Genomic DNA, 27,913 nt, shown 5'->3' on the forward strand with positions numbered 1-27,913 from the left:
CGTTACTTAGCGCATTTCTAGTAATCCTGAGACACCTCGTATGTTAATATGAAACTTTGTATATTTGATGTAGAATTATTACGTGAATTTTTGATAATCCTAAGACGTTCAGTGTACTAATATAACATTTTACTCGTTGAATATCATATTCTGACTTATAATATACGATTTAGAGAATGCTTCGAATAGAATTTCTATAGCAATTTCTTAACAAGTAACTCCTTTCTCTCGGCTTTAGTCTTCCACCCTCGAGCTTTTGTTGCTATTGAAATTCACGTAGAGACTAATGAAACGCGTCGACGAAAGGGAGGAAGAAGGAATAACGACTTGAACTGCCTAAGATATAAGATACGCTCGGGGGGGATAAGGAAAAGGGGGAAAGAAATACCATTGGGAGGACGACGTTGACGATGGAGGATGAGAGGGTAGACACGATCTCCTGGGAAATCATCGGTGTCCTCTCGTATCCTGCCTGCTTTAGTCCACCTTGCTCCAATAGTCCTCTGCGCGAACGTAAGACCTCTCCTGTTATATCTCACACACGACGAGCACGAGGTCCTCAAGCCGACCAAAAGCGATAAACTTTACAAGGCAAAATCTACTTCGCTAACTCGATACACGCGGGAACATCAGGTCGCATTTAAAGGGGCGATATGCGATAGCCGATAGAATTTGCGATATAAATGGCCTCTATTATCGAGAAACCTATAGTGTACTGCTATAACATACTGCAATATATGGCTAATATTGAATTTTGATTTCAATTTATAATTAACTGCAAAGTAGATGACATGACTGTTAGGTAAGCTGCTTGTGTATGTATGTACAATTGTTGTACCTAGGAATGTGTTTCTGTAAATACACATTATAAAGCAGAAAGTTTCATTATGATAATGCGTATCTGATATTATTTCAAATAAAATTATTAATCCTCACTATTCCAATTTTTATTAATAAATTTTTTAAACATATTTATTTTATTTATGAGATCGTTTAAAGTGGAACACGCGGTATATTGATTAATCACATAAACGAGGATTCCAGGAATTCGGATACTTGATCATGGACCTGTATGAACATTTTATCATTCATGATTGCGATTTTCGCATACACCAATATAAATATTATACCAATAGCATCTCTGATGCACTGTATAATGGTGCATCGCTAACGAGAGATGTAAGCCGACACTCGTATTGTATGATGATTCTAAATTGGACCTGGGCCCCTTCGGATCATTATTGCAGAATCCGGTATGTGATCAATAACGAAGTATAATTATTATACCACAGCAACACAACCGTGGTTCGTGTTACTTGGCACAAACACGTTCTGTCCGGCTTTAAACAGCGCAGTGCTGGCGTTTATTCGCTGCTGCAGCATGTGAGTGTTCGGACAAATGTGCGGATGCATAATCTGCCCCTTTCGTTTACAAGTTCAATCTGTCAATAGTGCTAATAACAAATCTAATTTGCCTAATAAAATCATGAAATCAACCCGCGTATTGATTTAAAAATTAATTTATAAAAAAAAACATGGTAAAAGGTCAATTCTTGTCGCTGATTTTTTTCGACTTAGAGAGAAAGAGAGAGAGAGAGAGAGAGAGAGAGTATAAGCACTCTAATTTCTCTTGAATAGAGAACAGAAGCACCGTGATTAACATACTAGCTCCCAGATTATGAACACTACATGGCCGCTACATGAATGAAGCTAGACGCAATTGTCAAGTCGGATTATTAAAGCGGCAACTGCATTGCGCGTAATGCTACTAAGCGACGTTGGGTACCGAATATCCGCGCGGCTTTAAACCATCCCTTTTCCCTTCCCTAAACCACAGCGACGTACGTCTGGCAATGGTTTCGCTAGGCGGAAACGCGTCAAAGAACATGGAGGATACTATTCGCGCAATTCGTGTGTGTGAGAGAGAGACTGTCCTGGTCAATCAGCCCGACCATAGTAACAGTATACAACGAAGATGGACGTGCTCTCTCGGGTAAAGCTTCAGCAACAGAGATGGAAAATATTTTGAAATGGATAATAGTCGAAATTTGAAACTAAATTTCCAGAAAATTTGTAAGCGTCAGTACATACAATAAAGTCGTAGTTTGTAAAATAAAATAATAATTCCGAGGAACATATCGATACATCATGACTTTATTTAAATATTATTAATATTTTTTCTGATATTGTATAATAAAAAAATATACATACAAAAAATGGAAATGCTTTTTAATATAAAAAGTTTGCGTTTCGTATTTTTATATTTCTTTCATCAATTTTGCTGTCCTATTCTAAAGATAATAACAAAAACAATACTTTATTAATTGCCGTACATTTAATTCAGTTCATATCAGTCAGTGACTGATCTATTAAGATACTTTAAAATAATTAAATCAATAATTAAATGCTAATTATCGCAAAAATATGTCTATTTCTCACCACTTAGAATCCATTCGTTCCTGCTCGCGTCGTTCTCACATCAAGATCATCGATCGCCACGTGCGAATATCTCGAAGTCGGCGTGCTATACGTCCCACATACGCGTACGTATACACGAGGTATGCATGCGTGTGTGCAATTTCGAGAGTATCCGACGCGATGGACGGACACGAGACGGACATGCGACATGGAGGGTAGGTGAGGTGCAAGGATTAGCAAGCCCGAAATTAGGTCGCGCACCGATCTCATATCCCCCGCTCCCCTCCCTCTCTCTCTCTCTCTCTCTCTCTCTCTCTCTCTCCCTCCCCCCCCCCGCAATGCGCGTGTCGCAACTGCGAGAGTATTTGACAGGAATCCGCCACATTCGGTATGCAACGTGGCGCATCTCGCTCCTCTTTGCGTTCCCTCTCTCGCAGCATCTCTCCTCTCACCTCCGCCGGATTCACCACTTCCGTTTCATCCCTCTACTTCCTACTACGTACCTCCCCCTCTCTTTCTCCCCCTTCCCTCTCTCTATCTCTACTTCTCTCTACAGCTTTTCCCTTCCTAGCCCCTGTAGTGGTTGTAGCGGACGCTAAAGGGCGACAAAAGGCAATCGGGGCCAATGGGGTAGTGGCGCGTACTCGCAGGCCGTTTGATTGACGTCGAAGGGGCGCCGTGCAGCATTGATTGCGCTCATTGTTCCCGGCGGGCGTATATCCTTGCACCTGCCTCGGTCCCGGTCCTCTCACGTCGCGTTCAAACTGTCCCGGCATTACCACCATCACTCTCGCGACCGACGCTTCGGCATAGGAAAAAAGACGGAGAGAACGTGTACGGACTTCTCCCTCGTGCGAGCAAACCTCCTGCAAGCGTGAAACGTGCCTCGAGTTTTTTTCCATCCATCTTCGTGATGCAGACTAAATCCAGGATTTACCCTCGATGTCCGATAAAAGTGCGTGCCATTTTGTAATTTGCTAATTCCTGATATTGCTTAAAACATGTTTGAAAGAGGGATTTGAGAATACGAAGCAAAACATTTGTGATAAAATATATATATATCGGTATTTATAATAAAACATTATAATATCTAATTAACAAAATCGACTTTATGAAGAGGAAGAGAACAATAGAATTTTTTTGTATTTATATTTGAGTATTACGAAATGCGCTCTTCATCATATCTTAAGTTTAACATTTGTATTCATCTTTTCTTTATACAAATTAAATCCTAGCATGAAAACCCGACGAATTTATTCGGGCAGAGATAATTTCGCGATTTCTGCGCCGCGTTGTAGTAAAATGAAGGTCATTTTGACGAATACTCGGCTAGCCACAATGTAGAGGCAAAAAGATATGAGAAAAGAATGCCGTAAAATGAATTTTGGCCAACGAAGAGAAAGAGAAAAATAGGAAAGCGGACCGAGCTGGGTGTAGAGCCGAGAGAGAAAAGCGCGTTTTTGTTCCAAAAACTCAGTTGTGCGCAAACGGGCTTTCAGAACGCTTTAAAATGGCAAAGAGGTTACGCTGCGAAGCACTTGCGAAGACTACATGCGAGCCGGAAGACAAGAGGGAGGAAAGAAGAAGAGGAGGAGGAGGAGGAGGAGAAGGAGGAGGAGGAGGAGGAGCAAGAGAAGGCCAGAGTGGAAAAAGCGAGCTCGTCTTAACGGCGAGGGAGGCGGAGTTGCTAGAGCTTGCTTGCTGTGCGAGAGGTTGAAAGTTTCTCTCATATTTCCAACAATCACTCCGCCCGTCTTTCTCCTCGTCGCCCGTCTTCTATTCGCGAAATTGAAAGGACCAATGCCTTCGCGAAGTCGACATCATCCCCGGGGAGCAGTCCTCCTCCCCCTCGCGTGAAGTGACGCGAAGGGTGGATGGTGCGAACGCCGTCTTGCATCCAGCAAAAATGCAACTGACAGAGAAACCTCGAGAACGATACAACGATGTCGTTGTCGGTGACGTATTATAAATTTACATTTCGTTCGCAGGTATCGAAGAGTTATAGAGAAATATATACTGCAAACTGTTTGAAAATAATAATACATTTTAGAGAATTGTCTATATGTGTATATATATATGTATGTGTGTGTGTGTATAGTATATAAATTACAAGAAAACATAAACAGTAAGTTAAATCGAGATTAAAGTTAATCTTACATTGATGAAACTGTTCTCCTACGAAGAAATAAAAGTAAAAAATCTATAAGAAAATACACAATATTAATGTGCAGTACAGACTTAAGAAGAAAGATGGATAAAAGTTGGTAGATGGACATCATCATATGAGAGGAAACAAAGAAGTTGTGCTTTCCAGACGTCTAAGAAATATGGCATAGAGAAATGGGTACATGTCCACGTAGAATGTAGAAATGATATATATAGTAGAAATATATATGTGTAACTATATCCTATATCTTTCGCATTCTACCCTGCAAAAGTACGCAAGCACCTTACTACAATCTTTGAGATAAGAACGCGAAATATACTACTAGTATAAGTTAGAGACCCTCATAAGAATCTACTTAGTCTCGACAAGGACAATTTTAAACTAGATAAACATGGCGAAATTAGTCATATAACAATTATTAGGTGTTGGAATTAATTCGTAGCGTTTTACAAGTAATGGGAAGTACTTTCATTAATGTATTTTTTAATGCTCATGTGAAATAAATAACATTCTTTCATTTAAAAACGCTACGAATTAATTCCAACACCTAATAGCATTTTGTTTTTTGTAAAATGATACAAATTGATAAGCATTTTTATTGCTGTAGCTTTTCGAGCGACAAAGTATTTTGCTATGACACATACTTTCACAAATAACTATTATACTTTACGTTTGGTTTGGATTCGCATGTTGTCCTACAAATCATAAGCTCCGTTTCCTATACATTCTGCAATACAGAGTGAAATATTACTGTCATATTTGTCTCTGTATCCAAACTTTAAACCCCATTCTATAATTGCGTTTATACTTTAGTTTTAAGTAATTGTAATCAGTGTTTCCAAGTGTCTAAATAAAATTATCTAGATCATCTAGATGAAATTGCTTCATTTCATTTTTGTTAAAATATACATTATCTTCATCTGTATCTCAAATAAAAGACGCTACCTTTTAGAAATAAAAGATGTTACCTTTTTCAAATTATCTAGATGATTATTTTTCTCCAATGCTAAGCTTTTTTAAGCTGAATTGATCTAATTATCTAAATAATTTGAAAAAAAAAAACATCTTATCTTTGATACAGAAGAAGATAATGTATATTTAGTAAACATAAGACAAAACTATTTCATCTAAATTATCTAAATAACTTCATTCAGGTACCTATCAGTAAAATTGGTTGCATTATAGTTATAAAAATTGACCAATCACATTCTCCTTGTATTTGATTGTGATAAATCAATTCTTACAATTACAATCATTTATAACTCCGCTTATTACGCAATTGCAGAAGTATATATGGAAAAACGTAAACAATAAGGCGTAAGTAAGTAGTAAGACATAAACAATAAGCAAATCAACATTTTGGATTTGCTTATAATGTTTACGTTATTTTCTTACGTTCTGTACTATGATTGACCGAATCGTTTACTGTTTTATGTGTACTATCGGCTTTACTTTAGAGAATTTCTAGTATAAGATAAAATAAAAACAGTCTTTTGCGAGATGAACTTCAGAGATGTCGCCCGCTCGATCTAACCCGCTTAGCCAAACGATCCGCAGCAAACTTTTCGCGACGAATTCGCGCAAAAGTTGCGGACTCCAGTCACCCGGCTGAAGTTTCGCATCACGCTCTCTCGCTAGAAGCCATGAAGATTAGTCGTTCGACAGTTTTTGAAATGGCCCGCGGAAACGTTCTCCCAGGGGACGCTAAGCACGACCACGGCGAAACTTTCCCAACTTGTTGCCCGCTGCGGAAACTTTCCGCACGAACTGGAAAATTGCCCGTGTGTCCCTGCACGGCCATAGTTTTTCAGAGAAGTGATCTCCGTCTCATTCCGAGGCGTCTAAACAACTTTCTCAACTTGTTGCCGTCTTCGACTGTGACCTGCACGGGAGTAAGTGGTTCACAAAACGGCTCGTTCGTCCATCGAGCGCTTCTCCATCATTCTCTCTTTCTCTTTTCGTATCTTGGGCCACCGATTTTATCTACTTCTCGACTTCCCGCGAGTATCAATGTTGTCTTTAGTCTCTGTTACTTCTGTCGTTATATCTTAATGGGAAATTGAACAGTCTGTTAGATTTTTCACTTTAAAGGAACTTCATTTTTCTAACACGTGAGAAATTGATTAGCAACTGCATTGTTTAAAATTTAAGATTCTGCTAATTACTTGATTGTCAAAAAAAATTTTGAATCATCCTCCAAAAAAATTTATTATTAATGATCGTTATTGTTTTCAAGTAAATTTGTATGTAAAAATTGTTTTGGATAATTAAGAACTTTTTAACAACGAACTATTTCCAACGAACTTATGTCCTTAATGTTTTCTTTTAAATTTTTTAAATCTTTTGCAAATATTTTATGGAACTTTATTTTACTTTATGTAAGCCAATATTTTGCAAATAGCATTGTGATCTTAAGACATCATATCATATTAATCACATCGACATACTAACGTTCCATCAGAATCATGTTTTCGACAAGAAAAAACATTTAAAAATTCACAGAATTTTAAATTCTGATGAATCATTCTGGAATATTAGTGAACGGAAGGAAAAGTGAATGGAAGGAAAAGTACGAAACGAGGGGAGGATTCAAGGAATACGTTTCACTAGCCGGATCAAATAATTGCCATCTTGATAAACGAGGTAAACATCGAGAGCTCTTTCGAGAGGGGGGGAGGAGAGAGAAAGAGAGAAAGAAGAGGAGAACATGAAGGTTCCTGAGAAGAGGAAATGCCGTCGCGAGATTCTGGACTCTTATCGAGTCCCGATGTTACCCTCCACCTTTTCTCCGAGATTCACCCCTCGTCGAGGACTCGGAGAGGCAGAGTCTGCAAATTCAATCTTACCCGAGACCTCTACCCATCTACACAGTTTGTTCCGCCTATTGATTCCTGGTTCGTAGCACGAGCTCCTTTTACTGAATCCGAACTACCGATTCGAACGTCTCGTGGCGAGGGAGCGAGATCCGGGCAAATGATAGAAATTCTGCCTGTGCTGGATTTTGCAAGCTGACCAGGAACCTCGAAAGAATTCTTAAGAAGCAGAGAAGAGATTTCTCGTATTTAATAGTTACTTTAAAATATTTTTTAAAGTTATAAAATTTCAGAATAATGTAAACGCTGACAAAATAATCGAATGACAATTAATTTATATATTAGGTGTTGGAATTAATTCGTAGCGTTTTTTAATGAAAGAATGTTATTTATTTCACATGAGCATTAAAAAATACATTAATGAAAGTACTTCCCATCACTTGTAAAACGCTACGAATTAATTCCAACACCTAATATAAATAAATGAACAAGGCCATATTCGCTCAAGTTGCCTAAGAACATTTTTGTGTGAATTTTTACAATTTCAGTTTACAGTTTTACAGTTTACAGCAATTTGCAGTTTGCTTCAAGTGGAAATTGTAAAAATGCACACATACATATATATTATATTAGCCACAAGACCCAGCCTTGATTGAATCTTCTTCATTTATTCATACTGAACACTTCTATGACGAATTTTATTTAGTATTATCTAATCCAAATAGAAAAAGTACCTTCTTCTGTGAACTTCAATTTATATATAATAATGAAAAATTGGATAATATCATATTTTATTTGTATGTATGTAAAAAAAGTGTAATTATATATATATATATATATATATATATATATATATATCATTTTATATGATCGCATAAAAATAAATATATATTCAATAATATATGTATATTACGCATCAGTTGGTTTTGTGATAATTGGATCGTAATAATCTCCGTGTAATATTATATAATTTAATTATATTCATAAACACAATTAAAACTACGTTAAAATAGCGTTATCAGAAAATAACATATTGAATAAATGGTGACATTTATGTAAAAAAAGATATAAGTAGCGAAAAGATATATGTAAGTACCGACAGTTTAGGATTAATTAATATATTCCGATTATACAAAATTCAGAAAGTTTGGAAAATCCTGTATGCAATTCCTGTCAATATAATATACAATATAATTCTAATAAGAATGCTGAATTGTATACAGGATTTTTCAAACTTTCTGAATTATTTATAATACCGACGTCACATATATAGACGTTACATATATATTAGGTGTTGGAATTAATTCGTAGCGTTTTACAAGTGATGGGAAGTACTTTCATTAATGTATTTTTTAATGCTCATGTGAAATAAATAACATTCTTTCATTAAAAAACGCTACGAATTAATTCCAACACCTAATACATATATCTATATATATATATATATGTACATATATGTGTGTGCGTGTGCGTGTGTGCGCGCGCGCGCGCGCGCGCGCGCGCGTGTGTGTGTGTGTGTGTGTGTGTATTTTACAGGATGTCCCGAAAATTTTTTGCTAAGCGCTCTTGTGTAGATAAAAAGGACTAAATTGAAAAGTCCTCTATCATTTTGCAATAGTTAACAAAATATTAATTACTAAAAATCGCTGAATATTGATTTTCAATAATTTTTTACTCTAATACTATCAATTTTATGAAAAAAAGCGAGAGATAAATTATTTATTTCCTTCTCGAAATATTAATTACTAAAAAATTAATTTCAGTAATTAAGTTAATTACTGAAAAGTCCTCTATCATTTTGCAATAGTTAACAAAATAATTACTAAAAATCGCTGAATATTGATTTTCAATAATTTTTTACTCTAATACTATCAACTTTATGAAAAATAGCGAGAGATAAATTATTTATTTCCTTCTCATAAAGTTCTGAGAATTTTTTTCAGAATTTTGTCAGAACTTTAATACTGTATTTTTTCATGTTGATAAAAATAGTTGCCAATATATATTAGGTGTTGGAATTCATTCGTAGCGTTTTTTAATGAAAGAATGTTATTTATTTCATGAGCATTAAAAAATACATTAATGAAAGTACTTCCCATCACTTGTAAAACGCTACGAATTAATTCCAACACCTAATATAAGAAAATGCAGTATTGAAAAGACGATAAAAAATTCTGAAAAAATTCTTAGAGTTCTATGAAAAGAAAATAAACAATTTTTGTCTGCAGTAAAGTTGATAATATTTGAGAGAAAATTATTGAAAACTAAAATTCAACGATTTTTAATAATTAATATCTTGTTAACTATTGCGAAAATTGCAAAATGGTAGAGAACTTTTCGATTCAGTTTAATCCGTTCTGGCTACACAAGAACGCTTGACAAAAAATTTCGGGGCACTCTGTATATACAATACTGATAAAAATATATAATCCTTTAAACTCCTAACGTTATTTATTATTTTTTCTTATGTGAATGTTAGCTCTTATTCAATATGTTATTTTCGCTTTTTTTTCCAATGAGACTATTTTAACGTTGTTTTAATTGCATTATACGAATATAATTAAAAATACATACACACACACAATTTAAAATCTATCAAAAGATGAAGCGTGCACGGATAAATGTAGGTACACGACACTAAAAGCCTATGTGACACCCAGCGCGAAGTGTAAATGCCACCGCGCCATAGACGCATATAAACGATAATCCGCGAGCGCAATGTGATTAATAATAATTTGCCGGTCGGCATAAACGGAACCGATTAGCCGGCTTAGCCAAGCGTTATGGTAATAGGGAGCTATTACCCACCGACACCTGTGTACCCTCCTCCTCTGTCTCTCTCTCTCTCTCTCTCTCTCTCTCTCTCGCTTGCTTTCTCTTTCATTCTCTATTTCGTTCTCTATCTCAACATCCGTTCATGTATCCGACTTCCGTTATGCCCCCAGCTTATGGCTCAACTCTCCATATCCCTGTCGCTTTAAACGTACTCTCATGACGGCCAGTCACTTTAAATAGCGATCGGTATGTTCAATCTTGCTGACGTTCATCGGCTTGGCGCGGCCACCTTCTTTGCCTCTTCAATTTTCCATGTCGATAGGTAAACCTCTTCGAGAATGCGTTATAAAGGGTGGGATGTTGACGCGAATCCGACCCTCAAATATAGTACGCAGTGACATTTGTAAATATCTCCAAAAATCCCCATGGAATCATGACAAGCATAGAAATCAATACTTGGATAAATCGGGTCAACTTGAAAATATTTTAATAAAATATTTTATTTTGCAAATATACAATAAATTTTTAATATATAAATATACAAATGTATTATTTAATATATAAATATACAAATTAAAATATACAAATGTATATATATATATATTATACATGGAAAGAACAGCTTTGCTAATCCTTTAAAACTTTCAGAGTAAATTTTACCGTAAAGTGAAATTTCACTCTTAAAGATTTAAAATTGAGCCACTTTTTTAAAAGACTGACTCAGTTTTCACTCTTTACAATGAGATTCCTTTCCAAGGAATTTAGAGAATAAATATCTAAAAATTTAAAAATAAATAAATATATACACATATATATATATATCTGTAAATAATTTTACTATTATTTAAATTACCAAAATAATTATACAGGTTGTTAAAAAAAAAATCATTCAGCATTTATATGATAGACAGTACACATCATACATTAGTAAAAAAACTTTAGTGAACATAGATCGAAAGCTTAACTGTTTCTGAGATATAAACATCTGAGATATAACTGTGTAATCACCAAATGTAGATCCTCAGTCACCGATGACAACTGACTGATTGCCGGTGAAATCTTCCATTATGAAGTATGTATGAAAATTGAAGTTATACAGAACGAAGTTTATAAACAGTGAGATAAACATCACATGTGACACATAAAACCCAATAAGTCATTCATGAACAAAAATGTTTATATCTCAGAAACGGTTAAGCTTTCGACCTATATTCATTAAGGTTTTTTTATTCAGTATGGTGTGTATACTATCTACTATAAAAGACCCTCTAATCAGAGTCTGGCCACCTCCTTCTCCTCGGTTTGTGATTGGTCTCACATTTTTCATCCATTCCATTTAAATGCATAATGAAATGCATAATGAAAATACATTATGCTTTTACTTTAAATGCATGATGCATGGCCATGGACTTGCTGTCGTAATATGATTAGATATTACTAAATTTTTACATTTTTTAAATTTTAATCGCCAGTTAGTCGCCTGAATGTGTCAGAATGTTCGTCAAAAACTATAAGGTTTATAGAGTATCTGTATAGAGCTGCGACTTACAGCGCCACTGTAGAGCGAGATGAAGTGAGAGAGCACGATTTTTCTCTCTCGCACAATTTCGATGAAAAATCTGGCACTTTAGATGATTAGACTCTGATTAGAGGGTCTCTACTATCTACCATATAAATATGAATGATTTTTTTTTAACATCCTGTATAAGTCATCCAAATGCTTAGAAGAATGCCACGACTTTTTGCATTGTACATTGTACATTGTGCTTGAATATCTTAAGCATTTTGATAGTCTAAAATTATTTTCAGGTCTAAGGTATTTAATTAAATTTTTTAATATTTTAGCAAAATCATTCTTTCCATGTATAGACGAATACACAAGATATGTATATATAAATATATTATAAAAATATAGTTAATTCAAGTCAGTGCGTGACAATTCAATCGATATAACTCGACCATCTGAATTTTTAGTTAACGACGTTGGAATACGGTATACATACAACATGTAATAAATTTTCTGCCAATTAAGACGGCCGCCTTTCGGAAATCGGCACGACGTCGCTCGGACAAAGCAACGCGTGGAATTTCGCCTAGAGAACGCTAGTGTGATACTCGTGTGGAATTAGTAATTAAGTAGCGCGCGCGAGAGACACAATTCCGGAAGCCGGTTGGTGTGACGGCGAGCATAATTGCCGGACACCACGATAGAGATTCAATTCTCTCTCTCACTCACGTGCATCAAGGATTTGCATACTTCGTGTTTTGTATGCCGCGCGCGTGCGACGTGCGCGCGACGGCATTACGAAATTCGGCCGGAACGAGCGTGCATTTCCCTCTCGAACGTAGTTATAAACGAGTTACGTCGGGTGCCCCGCACGAATGTCGTTATGAGTTTCGCGTTTTCCCGATTTCAGTACCCCCGTCACAAACAATGCGCGCATGAAACACCTTGCAATATTGGAATGGAAGAAAAGAGTACCATTTCATTTATCCGGCTGTCTGCGATCTCTCGGACATCGTAAATCAGCGCAATTAGCTGTACCTCTTGACGTTTTCCAGTTTTCCAGTTTAAATCACAAGCGTGACGTTTTAAAAACAGCAATGGATTTATTGTAGATAACAAAAATTTGCTACTAAACTTATCGTTTAGAGAAATATTTCTCTCGCGATACTAAACGATTTTATAGAAAATAGTACATGCAGTTATAGAAAGTATAGATATATAAATCCTAAATAATCAACTAAAACCATTGTTACAATATAGAAAGAAATGGTTTTTTTGCAGTAGTTCAAAAATTTATAATTTAAAATTGGACGGACGAAAATTAATAAATTAAAAGAAATAATCCTATTTTTAATCAAAGCGAATCTCAGCTTAAATATTGTAGTGTAAACAAATATTTCAGTTGACCGAAAATATTATTTCTTAATTGATCTAAAAAAGTCAATAATCAATTAAATATATACAAATCTGAAAATAGTTTTGTTAAATTATCAAAATAATCATATAAAATAATCATGCTGGTTACTAAAATATAAAAATATTTTGCAACATTATTTATGCTTCAATTTCCTACATAATTATTTTAATGGTTTATGTAACAAATTTATTTTTAGATCTGTGTGTAGTTTAAATTTTTAGCTAGATACAGATTTTAGATGTTTCAGCTAAATCATTCTTTTCATATATTATTATATTTCCAATATTCTATACATCTATACATCTATACATATAACATAATTTTACAGAGAATATAAAGATACATTCGACAGGCTTCAAAAACGATCCCAAAAATCGCAAAAATCTCGAAAATTTCATATAAAATAAAAATTGATAATCATTTATAATAGATAAAAGAAACTGTTAGAACTCTGTTTATTTAACAATTTAGCGTTCCATGTTTTTAAATATCAATTGAAAAAGCAATATAAATAATTATGTACTTTCCATGTAATATCGATTATATAAATAAAAAGTTAGTGGAAGGAAATCTATAATATATAAGTTTAGGAGAGCATAAACTATAACATCGTTTAGAAGAAATGTTTACGGCGGTATTGCACTCATGTTAACCGAGTTGCAGCATAATATCAGAGAGTTGAGAGTTAAGTTCAAACGCGAATACGAGGCCACATAGGCTAAGCGGGTGAACGGCCCGAAATTTATCGCGGCTTCTATAGCTCGCAAATTTCGCTGTAACATTGACACGAGGGGATGCAACCTGCGGGAGGGGAGTTATTAACCGCGCTAACGATACAAGAGCCGGCAAGTAGGTAGTTGCTGACTCGTGCTTTCACGCCCTCGATCAAAGCATTTATGCCGAGGAGTGGGTGTCTCGAGCATGCACCACTCTGAAGAGAATAACTTGGCCGGCATATTAGTTGCATCACCGCAGCAGCACCGTTCGACCGGGCGACGAAGCCAGGCGCACTAACCACGTCGATTAATCCACTTTGGAACTTGTCAAACTATTTTCCACCTAATACAACTGGGCCGTCAATGGATACCCCTTGCATTCTCAGACTACTGATGTTACCGTTCAAAGCGTATCACGTTACGAAGTAATATTTGTTACATCCAATTGAATCTACCCCCCACTAATGTTTTATCCAAAAAAACGATCAAAACTTTAAAATCTGTCTAAAAACGTGTTTTTAAAAAGTTTTGGTAAATTAAGAATTTTTATAACATATATATACAGGGTGTCATGAATATACGGCCTCACTCGTTCCGAGCAGGTAGAGTGGACTAAACTGAGTAGAAAAGTCCTCTACCATTTTGTAATGTTCGCAATAATTAACGAAATATTAATGTTTAAAAATAGCCGAATGTGCAAGTCTTCTCGACTTATTATTGCCGAAAGTACGGCCCACCGAGCGCGCGGGCCGCAAAGAGCGGGGCTTACCGTCGCGAGCATCTAAGTTCAAAGGGCGCGGCGCGCCTATTAGGGCATTCCCGCTCCTCGCGGCCAGCGCGCCGTGCGCTCGGTGGGCCATACCTTTGACAATAATAAGTCGAGCTATCTTTAAACGTTAATATCTCGTTAATCATTGCGAGAATTACAAAATGGTAGAGGATTTTTCTACTCAATTTAGTCCACTCTACCTGCTCGGGACGAGTGGGGTATATTCATGACCCTGTATATAATTATTTTAGGAAAAATATATAATTATTTTATCTAAATTTTAAGTAACTCTCCTTTTATCTAAATTATGTAAAAGGAGAATTACTTAAAAATTACTTCTGCAACAAATAAATTAAAATCCAAATTAAAACTGAATAAAAAAATTACTTATAATAATTAATTTAAAAAATAATTGCTATATGAACGCATACATGTGTGCATGCGTTCATGCAAAATAATCATACAATTCATGAAAAATAATTCATGAAAAATAATCATACAATTACGAAAATATAATTTTTGTAAGTATTGAATTTTGAATCCATTATTTAATTAGATATAAAACAATCATGTATTATCTAAAATAAAAATTTTAAAGTATTATTTAAATTTTATACAAATCTATCTAAGATCTTTAGAGAATATATATAATTATTTTAGAATTATATATTTTATACAAAAATGTATAATTATTTTAGATAATTATTTTATATCTAAAATTAAAAAATGGGTTCAAAATTCAATGCTTACAAAACTTATATTTTCATAATTGTATGATTATTTTTCAGCAAACTGCATGCGTTCATATAGCAATTATTTTCTTAGTAAAAATAAATTTGTATAAAATTTTGAAGTATTATTTAAATTTTATACGCATTTATTTTTGCTAAGATCTTTAGAGAATATATACAATTATTTTAGAAAAAATCTCCTTTTATCTAAATTATGTAAAAGGAGACTTTACTTAAAAATTATACATCTGCAACAAATAAATTAAAATCCAAATTAAAACTGAATAAAAAAATAACTAATAATCATTACTTTAAAAAATAATAATTGAATTTTGGACCCATTATTTAATTAGATATATAAAACAATTATACATTATCTAAAATAATTATACATTTTTTTATAAAATATATAATTCTAAAATATAATTCTAAAATATATAATTCTAAAATAATTATATATATTCTTTAAATATCTTAGTAAAAATAAATTTGTTTAAAATTTTAAAATATCTAAATTTTATACAAATTTATTTTTGCTAAAATTTTCTTTAGAGAATATATATAATTATTTTAGAAAAAATATATATAATACTTTATCTAAATTTTTAATAACTCTCCTTTTATCTAAAATCTAAATTATGTAAAAAGAGAGTTACTTAAAAATTACTTAAAAATTTTATATAAATTTATTTTCGCTAAGACCTTCTTTAAAAAATATATATACAATAATTATTTTATAGAATTACTTTATATAATTATTTTATAGAATATAGAATTATTTAAATCATTTTATTTAACAATGATTTAAAAATAATCATTTTTAAATTATTGTCAAATAAAATGATTTAAAAACTAGCGAAAAAAGGTTAATATTACACAAATAAAAAATAATATTTACCGCCAGGTTGCTCCATCAGTGCCCGATGTCTCTCCCAGACCTCCACCTCCTCTCAGAATATGCACAGGACACTCGCGTAAAACACTCGCGAATACACTATAATCGCGCGCGGACTATAAATTGAGTCCAATAACTAGAACGGCACTCGCGAAACGCGCGACGCGACGAACCGGCTGCGGTTCGTTCATTTTCAAGTAAATCGGCGACGTTAGCTATCCCGTTGGATTTTTACACGAAGAGAATGATTTTACTCAATATCTAAAAATTTATCTAGATATATACATTCAGACATATCCGAAAATTTTTAGATATTTGAGAAAAATCATTCTTTTCGTGTAAAATATCCTCTGGGTACTGAGCCCTCTCACCACGTCAAGGTGTACCCGTGAGAGGGAAGATAATCTGAAAAATGTAATAAATAGCTATATTACTATGCTATTATTGCAATCGGTTAACTTTTAGAAACCAATATCACGTCCGTTATCATTGCGAAAAAGTCAAAGCAGATAAAAGGGCTGAATCTTTTATTTATTCATAGAATGTCTGTAAGATATGATTAGAATCTATAAAATAGGCTAGAGATTAATAAAAGGAAGAAATGTTTCTTTTATTAATTGTTCCAAAGTTACGGTTAATTTTTTAACGGATCGAACGAAAGATGCACAAAAACAAAAATTAATTAAATTATTAAACTGTATTAATTGTATTGAAAGCAGGAATTGCGACTTTTTTGCATGAGAGTATTCATATCAACGTTGCTTTTCTATGACTCGTGTGATACCGTTCGTACAAACAAATAGCCGTATCGCATACTGTTCCTTTTCACATTTCTTTTATAATAATCGCAAAAAGTGCTAGGTATAATACGAAATGTTGTATTTTATGAATATTCACATAATACGATTACTAGTATGAATAATTATTCATAAAATATAATGCAACGTTTCGTATTGTATTAGACATTCTTCGCGAAAAAGATTTCAAAAAGTAATGTGAAAAAAAGCCGCGATGTTGCTTGTACGAGCTTCGGTAAGGGAATAATAACTGCGCGATAACTAGGCGTAAACATGACGCGCCGTTCCGTGCCACCTCGTACCATCCCCAACCGAAGGTCACGCGCCAACCGTCTGTCGAAATACTAACGTTAACGCCTATTACAAAATCAGTAAAATAATCTATTCACTACGTTTTAATATTCTTCGATGAATATTACACGATGCTTTATTGTACGATTTACGTTTTATTTCGTTACGCACACAACTCATCTATATTTTAGGCCGGTATTCATAATCAGGGCTTATATTCAAGACCGTCTTAAGTATAATTTTAAGAAGTCACGAATCAGAGATTAATCTGTATTAACATCGTAAGACATTACTTAAGACAGTCTTGAAATAAGAACGGACTATGAATACCGCCCTTAAATATCTAATTAATATATCTGTAAATGTGTAATATATGATATTTCTATTTATATCCATTATTATATTTAGTCCAAATTGTTTCATAATTTAAAAAATGTTTGCGTTTATCTTTACTTAAAGAATGTACATTATTAATCTTATTATTAATCTTTATTTGAACGTAAATCGTCAAAGAGAGTAATAAAGATTGAGATATAACTCTGGTACACACCTTAGTTTTGAGCAATATTACTATTTGAGCATCCTTATGTAATTAATTAACAGTTCGCGTTCGTGAATCTCCAATTTTCGTAGATTAATGCGCGAGCGCCTCACGCCACACGTCCGTCTTGCTGCGAAGTCGTCGAGCGAAAAGAATGACGATCGACCACCGCGCCGCACCCCCCCTATGCCTTCGCCTCGCGACCCCCCTTCGCCTTCGCCTCGCGACCCACCGCTTTTCGTCGCGCGCGACCCCCTTCCCCCCCCCCGAGCTTTTCGCCGGGTGCATTTATAGCCTATTTAGGCGTTTGAAAAATATTGAACGGTTAGTACAATTATTCAAGTATTTTATATGATTTTGACAAACGGATATCGCCGTACATTTCGCGTTTTGCTTTGTGGCATCTCGGGCACAATCCTATATTATTTGCATGGTTCTCTTAAACGAATTAGTAATTATTCGCGTGAGATATTTTTAATATTTTCAATAATTCTCAATTTTCATAATTCTTTTTAATGATCCATTCTTCAATAAAGATTGATAAAATATTATATATATATATATATATGTTCTTTATATAAAGATAAATGCAAATTTTCCTAATATCGTGAAACAATTTGTGCCGAATACAGATTTAGCTAAGAGTACTAAACATCTTGTTAATCATTATTTAATTTTTCAGTTAATAAATTAATTTAAGACACTACTGTAACGCCGATCATGGCTCGATAAAATAACATACGAATTATTTAAAATAAAAAATAGAAAATAAGGTTCAGAAACTTATTTAAAATATAAAATCGTAGGAATATGTGCAAAAAGCAGGTACAAAAAGCTTGTTTAAAATAAAAGATATAAAATAGTTTCCGGAAACTTATATGTGATGAATATGTTTCAATATCTTAAAATTGACAATCAAAACATTTTATAATTGGAATAATGTACATGTTTAAAAACATATATTATTATATATATTATATATGAAACATATTTATCCTTTAAATACTCACAAATACTTTCTAAAGATGCCAAAATGTACGTAAGAACCGTTTAATAATTTTCATTTACTTGCAAAAGCGACGAAAATTAATGTATGTAATTTAAATAAAAAAATTAAAAGCGTTATTTAATATTAATTCATTATTTTAAATAACTATACACTTCTGACTTATTTCTTATTTAATATTTTATATAAGTTTCCGGAAACTATTTTATATCTTTTATTTTAAACAATTTATTTTTGCACCTGCTTTTTGCACATATTCCTACGATTTTATATTTTAAATAAGTTTCTGAAACTTATTTTCTATTTTTTATTTTAAATAATTCGTACGTTATTTTATCGAGCCATGATCGGCGTTACAGTAGTGTCTTAAATTAATTTATTAACTGAAAAATTAAATAATGATTAACAAGATGTTTAGTACTCTTAGCTAAATCTGTATTCGGCACAAATTGTTTCACGATATTAGGAAAATTTGCATTTATCTTTATATAAAGAACATATATATATATATATAATATTTTATCAATCTTTATTGAAGAATGGATCATTAAAAAGAATTATGAAAATTGAGAATTATTGAAAATATTAAAAATATCTCACGCGAATAATTACTAATTCGTTTAAGAGGACCATGCAAATAATATAGGATTGTGCCCGAGATGCCACAAAGCAAAACGCGAAATGTACGGCGATATCCGTTTGTCAAAATCATATAAAATACTTGAATAATTGTACTAACCGTTCAATATTTTTCAAACGCCTAAATAGGCTATAAATGCACCCGGCGAAAAGCTCGGGGGGGGGAAGGGGGTCGCGCGCGACGAAAAGCGGTGGGTCGCGAGGCGAAGGCGAAGGGGGGTCGCGAGGCGAAGGCATAGGGGGGGGGCGGCGCGGTGGTCGATCGTCATTCTTTTCGCTCGACGACTTCGCAGCAAGACGGACGTGTGGCGTGAGGCGCTCGCGCATTAATCTACGAAAATTGGAGATTCACGAACGCGAACTGTTAATTAATTACATAAGGATGCTCAAATAGTAATATTGCTCAAAACTAAGGTGTGTACCAGAGTTATATCTCAATCTTTATTACTCTCTTTGACGATTTACGTTCAAATAAAGATTAATAATAAGATTAATAATGTACATTCTTTAAGTAAAGATAAACGCAAACATTTTTTAAATTATGAAACAATTTGGACTAAATATAATAATGGATATAAATAGAAATATCATATATTACACATTTACAGATATATTAATTAGATATTTAAGGGCGGTATTCATAGTCCGTTCTTATTTCAAGACTGTCTTAAGTAATGTCTTACGATGTTAATACAGATTAATCTCTGATTCGTGACTTCTTAAAATTATACTTAAGACGGTCTTGAATATAAGCCCTGATTATGAATACCGGCCTAAAATATAGATGAGTTGTGTGCGTAACGAAATAAAACGTAAATCGTACAATAAAGCATCGTGTAATATTCATCGAAGAATATTAAAACGTAGTGAATAGATTATTTTACTGATTTTGTAATAGGCGTTAACGTTAGTATTTCGACAGACGGTTGGCGCGTGACCTTCGGTTGGGGATGGTACGAGGTGGCACGGAACGGCGCGTCATGTTTACGCCTAGTTATCGCGCAGTTATTATTCCCTTACCGAAGCTCGTACAAGCAACATCGCGGCTTTTTTTCACATTACTTTTTGAAATCTTTTTCGCGAAGAATGTCTAATACAATACGAAACGTTGCATTATATTTTATGAATAATTATTCATACTAGTAATCGTATTATGTGAATATTCATAAAATACAACATTTCGTATTATACCTAGCACTTTTTGCGATTATTATAAAAGAAATGTGAAAAGGAACAGTATGCGATACGGCTATTTGTTTGTACGAACGGTATCACACGAGTCATAGAAAAGCAACGTTGATATGAATACTCTCATGCAAAAAAGTCGCAATTCCTGCTTTCAATACAATTAATACAGTTTAATAATTTAATTAATTTTTGTTTTTGTGCATCTTTCGTTCGATCCGTTAAAAAATTAACCGTAACTTTGGAACAATTAATAAAAGAAACATTTCTTCCTTTTATTAATCTCTAGCCTATTTTATAGATTCTAATCATATCTTACAGACATTCTATGAATAAATAAAAGATTCAGCCCTTTTATCTGCTTTGACTTTTTCGCAATGATAACGGACGTGATATTGGTTTCTAAAAGTTAACCGATTGCAATAATAGCATAGTAATATAGCTATTTATTACATTTTTCAGATTATCTTCCCTCTCACGGGTACACCTTGACGTGGTGAGAGGGCTCAGTACCCAGAGGATATTTTACACGAAAAGAATGATTTTTCTCAAATATCTAAAAATTTTCGGATATGTCTGAATGTATATATCTAGATAAATTTTTAGATATTGAGTAAAATCATTCTCTTCGTGTAAAAATCCAACGGGATAGCTAACGTCGCCGATTTACTTGAAAATGAACGAACCGCAGCCGGTTCGTCGCGTCGCGCGTTTCGCGAGTGCCGTTCTAGTTATTGGACTCAATTTATAGTCCGCGCGCGATTATAGTGTATTCGCGAGTGTTTTACGCGAGTGTCCTGTGCATATTCTGAGAGGAGGTGGAGGTCTGGGAGAGACATCGGGCACTGATGGAGCAACCTGGCGGTAAATATTATTTTTTATTTGTGTAATATTAACCTTTTTTCGCTAGTTTTTAAATCATTTTATTTGACAATAATTTAAAAATGATTATTTTTAAATCATTGTTAAATAAAATGATTTAAATAATTCTATATTCTATAAAATAATTATATAAAGTAATTCTATAAAATAATTATACATTCTCTCTAAGGTAATTATATATTCTATATTCTTTAAAATAATTATTGTATATATATTTTTTAAAGAAGATCTTAGCGAAAATAAATTTATATAAAATTTTTAAGTAATTTTTAAGTAACTCTCTTTTTACATAATTTAGATTTTAGATAAAAGGAGAGTTATTAAAAATTTAGATAAAGTACTATATATATTTTTTCTAAAATAATTATATATATTCTCTAAAGAAAATTTTAGCAAAAATAAATTTGTATAAAATTTAGATATTTTAAAATTTTAAACAAATTTATTTTTACTAAGATATTTAAAGAATATATATAATTATTTTAGAATTATATATTTTAGAATTATATTTTAGAATTATATATTTTATAAAAAAATGTATAATTATTTTAGATAATGTATAATTGTTTTATATATCTAATTAAATAATGGGTCCAAAATTCAATGCTTACAAAAATTATATTTTCAAAATTGTATGATTGTTTTTCAACAAACTGCATGCGTTCATATAGCAATTATTTTTTAAAGTAATGATTATTAGTTATTTTTTTATTCAGTTTTAATTTGGATTTTAATTTATTTGTTGCAGATGTATAATTTTTAAGTAAAGTCTCCTTTTACATAATTTAGATAAAATTTTAAAGTATTATTTAAATTTTATACGCATTTATTTTTGCTAAGATCTTTAGAGAATATATACAATTATTTTAGATAAAAGGAGATTTTTTCTAAAATAATTGTATATATTCTCTAAAGATCTTAGCAAAAATAAATGCGTATAAAATTTAAATAATACTTTAAAATTTTATACAAATTTATTTTTACTAAGAAAATAATTGCTATATGAACGCATGCAGTTTGCTGAAAAATAATCATACAATTATGAAAATATAAGTTTTGTAAGCATTGAATTTTGAACCCATTTTTTAATTTTAGATATAAAATAATTATCTAAAATAATTATACATTTTGTATAAAATATATAATTCTAAAATAATTATATATATTCTCTAAAGATCTTAGATAGATTTGTATAAAATTTAAATAATACTTTAAAATTTTTATTTTAGATAATACATGATTGTTTTATATCTAATTAAATAATGGGTTCAAAATTCAATACTTACAAAAATTATATTTTCGTAATTGTATGATTATTTTTCATGAATTGTATGATTATTTTGCATGAACGCATGCACACATATACCAATTACTTTTTAAATTATAATAATTATTATAAGTTATTTTTTTACTCAGTTTTAATTTGGATTTTAATTTATTTGTTGCAGAAGTAATTTTTAAGTAATTCTCCTTTTACATAATTTAGATAAAAGGAGAGTTACTTAAAATTTAGATAAAATAATTATATATTTTTTCTAAAATAATTATATACAGGGTGTCATGAATATACGGTCATGAATGTACCCCACTCGTCCCGAGCAGGTAGAGTGGACTAAATTGAGTAGAAAAATCCTCTACCATTTTGTAATGCTCGCAATAATTAACGAGATATTAACGTTTAAAGATAGCTCGACTTATTATTGTCAAAGGTACGGCCCACCGAGCGCACGGCGCGCTGGTCGCGAGGAGCAGGAATGCCCTAGCAGGCGCGCCGCGCCCTTTGAACTTAAATGCACGCGACGGTAAGCCCTGCTCTTTGCGGCCCGCGCGCTCGGTGGGCCGTACTTTCGGCAATAATAAGTCGGGAAAACTTGCACATTCGGCTATTTTTAAACATTAATATTTCGTTAATTATTGCGAACATTACAAAATGATAGAGGACTTTTCTACTCAGTTTAGTCCAATCTACCTGCTCGGAACGAGTGGGGCCGTATATTCATTCTGTATATATATATATATATATATATATATATATATATATATATATATATATATATATATTATATATGAAGAGATTCATATGTAAAATTTATTTTCTTTACATTGTACTGGAAAATAGATTAGATATATAAATAAATTTTTAGATAAATAACTTTAAATTAAGATTAACATTGTATTTAAATTTCCGCATTCTATTATTTTTCTGTTAGTAAAATTAATTAATCTATATTTCCAAAAATATATAACAATTCGTAATTGAGTAATTAATTACATTTTTAGTTTAATTGAAAATAAACATATAACATTGAAGAAGTATAGGTATTCATCATTAAATGATTCACTATCTTCATCGCAGTAAGATCTAGCTTTAACTGTCTATGGTGCTTTTTTACTCAACTTGATTTATTTACGAGCAGTCCAATTTAATTTATTACTATCAAAAGGCAAATACTTTGAAATATTTATTTTTTTATATATATTTTATATTATATATTAGGTGTTGGAATTAATTCGTAGCGTTTTTTAATGAAAGAATGTTATTTATTTCACATGAGCATTAAAAAATACATTAATGAAAGTACTTCCTATCACTTGTAAAACGCTACGAATTAATTCCAACACCTAATATATTTTTATATATATTAATAAATATATTTTTGAAAAAACTACAGAAATTTATTTATGTACATACCTAATAAAATATGTTTATATTTTTAATATAATAAATTCTTAAGGTGTTCAATTTTAAAACTTGCCATTTATATATACAAGGTGTCCGTAAATTTTGACAAAGCTCTCATGTGTAAATAGAACGGTCTAAACTGAGTTTAAGCCCTCTACCACAATTTTGTAATTTTCACGATAATTAACACGATATTAATTACTAAGAATCGCTGAATTTTAGGTTTCTATATTTTTTTATTCAAATACTATCAATTTTACAGAAAAACAGCAGGAGACAAAAATTTATTTTCTTTATCAAAACTTACCGGACAATCTGTATATATATATATATATATATATATATATATATTAAACTGACAAGGGAAAAAAATTGTTTTTTTTTAATCGGCCTCTCAGCTCAAAAGCTTCCATTTCATGCTAAAAGAACATCCCTAAATTTTTATCAAACAATATTAAGATATTAAGAAGTCGCTACTGAACGATTCTTAAATCAAAATTTCAATTTTCCTTAATATATGTTTGATTTAATGCAAAAATGGCTTAATCCGGATTTTAAATAGTAGTACTGTATATTTTTTTGATCGCTGAACATGATATAATAATTCATTTAACCCTACGATATGCGCCTTAAGAAATACAGCCCGAAAATTAATGCGAAAAAATGACCAAATTTCGAGTTCAAAGTCGATTTTAGTCGATTTTCCAAGCGTCCAAATGAGTCGTTACTTCCCTCAAATTGTAGGTCTGTTTAGAACAAGATCCAGTTGGAATTTTCCCGGAATCTCTTACAGAACCTTTAAAAGTTGCATTTAATTGGATTATAAAACGTTTTTAAGGATAGAAAAATTTTTTTAGAAGTTTTAAAGTATATCGCTTTGTAATTTTGACATCCTCAAATCAAATGCCTCAATTTGGCAATAAAAAACTTAATTAGAAAATAAAATGAGTACATAATACAAAAAAATATGATTTAACTAATGTATATCTAAAAATTGCAAAAAAATAGTCTATAAAAGATACTTAAAAATTTATTTATGAAATTTAGTGTTTATATATTACTAAAATAAATCTTTATTTAAGTATGGCGAAATAAAATTGTATTCCTAACAAATGAATCATTTATTTTTTTATTTTTTACAATTAATGAGATATATTTCATAGACATGTATGTATATTACGTCATCACAGTCAAATTTTTTTTATCACCAATAAATATTAAAGAGAACGTCACATGTAACATTTGCTTGTGAATACTCCGACTTTTTTCTCTCAGTATACGTATACTGACGGAAAGTTTGGCAATATAATCGCTGATTTTAATAAAATTTTAGATAGTGCGCTCATAAAAATACTATAATAAAACTGCAGGACCCTATTTAGCCATTCTCGAAAAATAGCAATAAAATGTTTTCTAGTACCTTTAACGGAAGAGAATTTTCTTTTAAGCAAAAAGTCGAAATATTCGCAAGCAAATGTTACATATGACATTAGCTTTAATATTTATTGTTATAAAAAAATTTGTGATGACAAAAAAATGCGTTTCTCTGAAATATATCTCATTAATTAAAATAAATAAATAAATAAAATAAATAAATAAATAAATAAATAAATGATTTATTTGTAAGGAATAAAACTTTATTTTGCCGTATTTAAATAAAGATTTATTTCAGTAAAATAAACACAAGTATTCCACAAATAATATTTTAAGTTTATTTATTTCTCAGTAAAAGAAACACAATTATAAAATGCCATTATTCTATCACGAGTTTATTTCTTCACATAAGAATGTGATTTTTTTTGTACAGGTGCAGCTGCTGTAGTAACGTCCGCAGGCGGGCACGGCTTCGACGCGCACCTACGTGGCCCCAGCTTCGTGCTGGAACCGCCGTCGAGGATTGAATTCTCCAATTCCAGCGGCGCCTGGTTGGACTGCACGGCCTCCGGAAGTCCACCGCCCAACATCGACTGGTCCACCGCGGACGGGCATCCGGTGAACGATGTGTCGGGCGTGCGAAGAGTGCTCAGAAATGGCACTCTGGTACTCCTGCCGTTTCCGGCCGCGGCCTATCGGCAAGACGTTCACAGTGCCGCGTATAGATGCGTGGCGAGCAACACCGTCGGCAGAGTACTCAGTCGCGATGTACAAGTCAGAGCAGGTAAGCGAGATTCGTATGCGAAATTTATGTGTTATGAAAAGCAAAATACATATTCCCTGGTAGAAATGTATGCAGTTTTCCTAGATACCCATCCAATTATATTGTCTAATCTTACTGTATTCTCATTAGTTGTGACAATACTGCATAGAAAGTTGACAAAATTTATTCAGAGCTATAGAGATATTATAAAGATTTATTCAGTAGCTGAAGCAATTTTCCTGATAAAAATATGTACAATTTGCGTGGATACCTGTACCAATTATTGTCTAGTATTATTAGATTATTATTAGTTAAAATACCACGTAATGTAATATTTATTATTCTGTTCAATAAATAGGTTCAGAGTTTGCGCATTGTTTCTGCACAATAATTATAGACAAAGTGTTACATTTTGATTAGAATTCTAAGTTTTTTATTTTTCGATTAAAGTTTCGATTTCTCGAAAAGTTGTAAACTATCCAATAATTACTCAAAAAATGTACGCTACTAAGATTAGAAAGGAAACATTTTCAAATTCTAACTATAAAATAGCAAAAATGTATGCAGTTATAAAACTTATAATATATTATAACTTACAACATAATTACGTACAACATAATTTAGAATACATTGAATAAAGTTTAAATGTCACAAAGGGAAAGTTAAAATAAAATTGATAACTTTGTGAAGCAAATTGCTCTGTCGAATCCTTTTTAATTTACCTATTTGTTGTGCAAGTCCTATTATCATCAAAAAAACTCGCAAACGTTTTATCGCGTTATATACCTCTCGTGCAATTACATCCGTTATTTACTGAAGTATCCTTTAATTAAGGAATGGCAAGCGCGTAATCGGGACGGCTGTCATATTAGAGCTTTACTCGCGGCCACCGCGCACACTGGACCATTGGAAAAGTCTATTAAGCGGATTACGCGAATGCCGCGGATATTTGGCGCGAGTCAACAGTAATTGCGACGGGTGTATGGGTTGCCTCTTGCGTGCGATAAAACGCGGAATCGCGGATAGGCCGGTTTTACACGAACTATATAATCGCACGGCGAATCCTTGCATAGCATTGTGTCCGAATGCAATTCGGGGAACCACAAACCTCGCATTGGCTTTGTATAAAGGAATTTGGTTGCACATGGGACATGTCTCTATTTAGTTAAGAAATATTTGGCGGTTAAAATAACAGCACGTTAAATATGTAGATAAAGAAATAGTTCTGATAGTCTGTTCTTATAATTAAATACATATTAGATGTATTTTGCATCTCTTGTTCAAAGAAATGTTCAAAAGTGCGGCTTGGTTTCTCTACTCAATTATTTTGTATTCTTTGAAACATTATATTATTATATACACAAAATTAATTATATACACAAAATTAATTATATACACAAATTATCACAAATTTATCAAAAATTATCTTAAGATTGGGTTATTATCATGTAACAGTTATAATAATAGAAACAATGTTTCCTGTAACCTATATCATACTATAAAAAACTATTTTTATACCATAAGAAATATTCCTTTTAAACGTA

At 32.3% G+C, this 27,913-nt stretch overlaps 1 protein-coding gene across 5 annotated transcripts in view; it reads left to right on the top strand.

The window, feature by feature from the left end:
• The window catches only part of Dscam2 (Down syndrome cell adhesion molecule 2), a 154,788-nt gene that overhangs the window by 61,814 nt on the left and 65,061 nt on the right, over positions 1–27,913 (top strand). For all 5 annotated transcript variants that reach the window (XM_087411585.1, XM_087411583.1, XM_087411582.1 and 2 more), the window contains exon 2: positions 26,040–26,390. In XM_087411585.1, the coding sequence (XP_087267711.1) occupies positions 26,040–26,390 (351 nt within the window). The remainder of the gene's footprint in view (positions 1–26,039; positions 26,391–27,913) is intronic.

Source organism: Acromyrmex echinatior, chromosome 11 (genome assembly GCF_024713525.1).
Source record: "Acromyrmex echinatior isolate Ae372 chromosome 11, ASM2471352v2, whole genome shotgun sequence".
Taxonomy (NCBI): Eukaryota; Metazoa; Arthropoda; class Insecta; order Hymenoptera; family Formicidae; genus Acromyrmex; species Acromyrmex echinatior.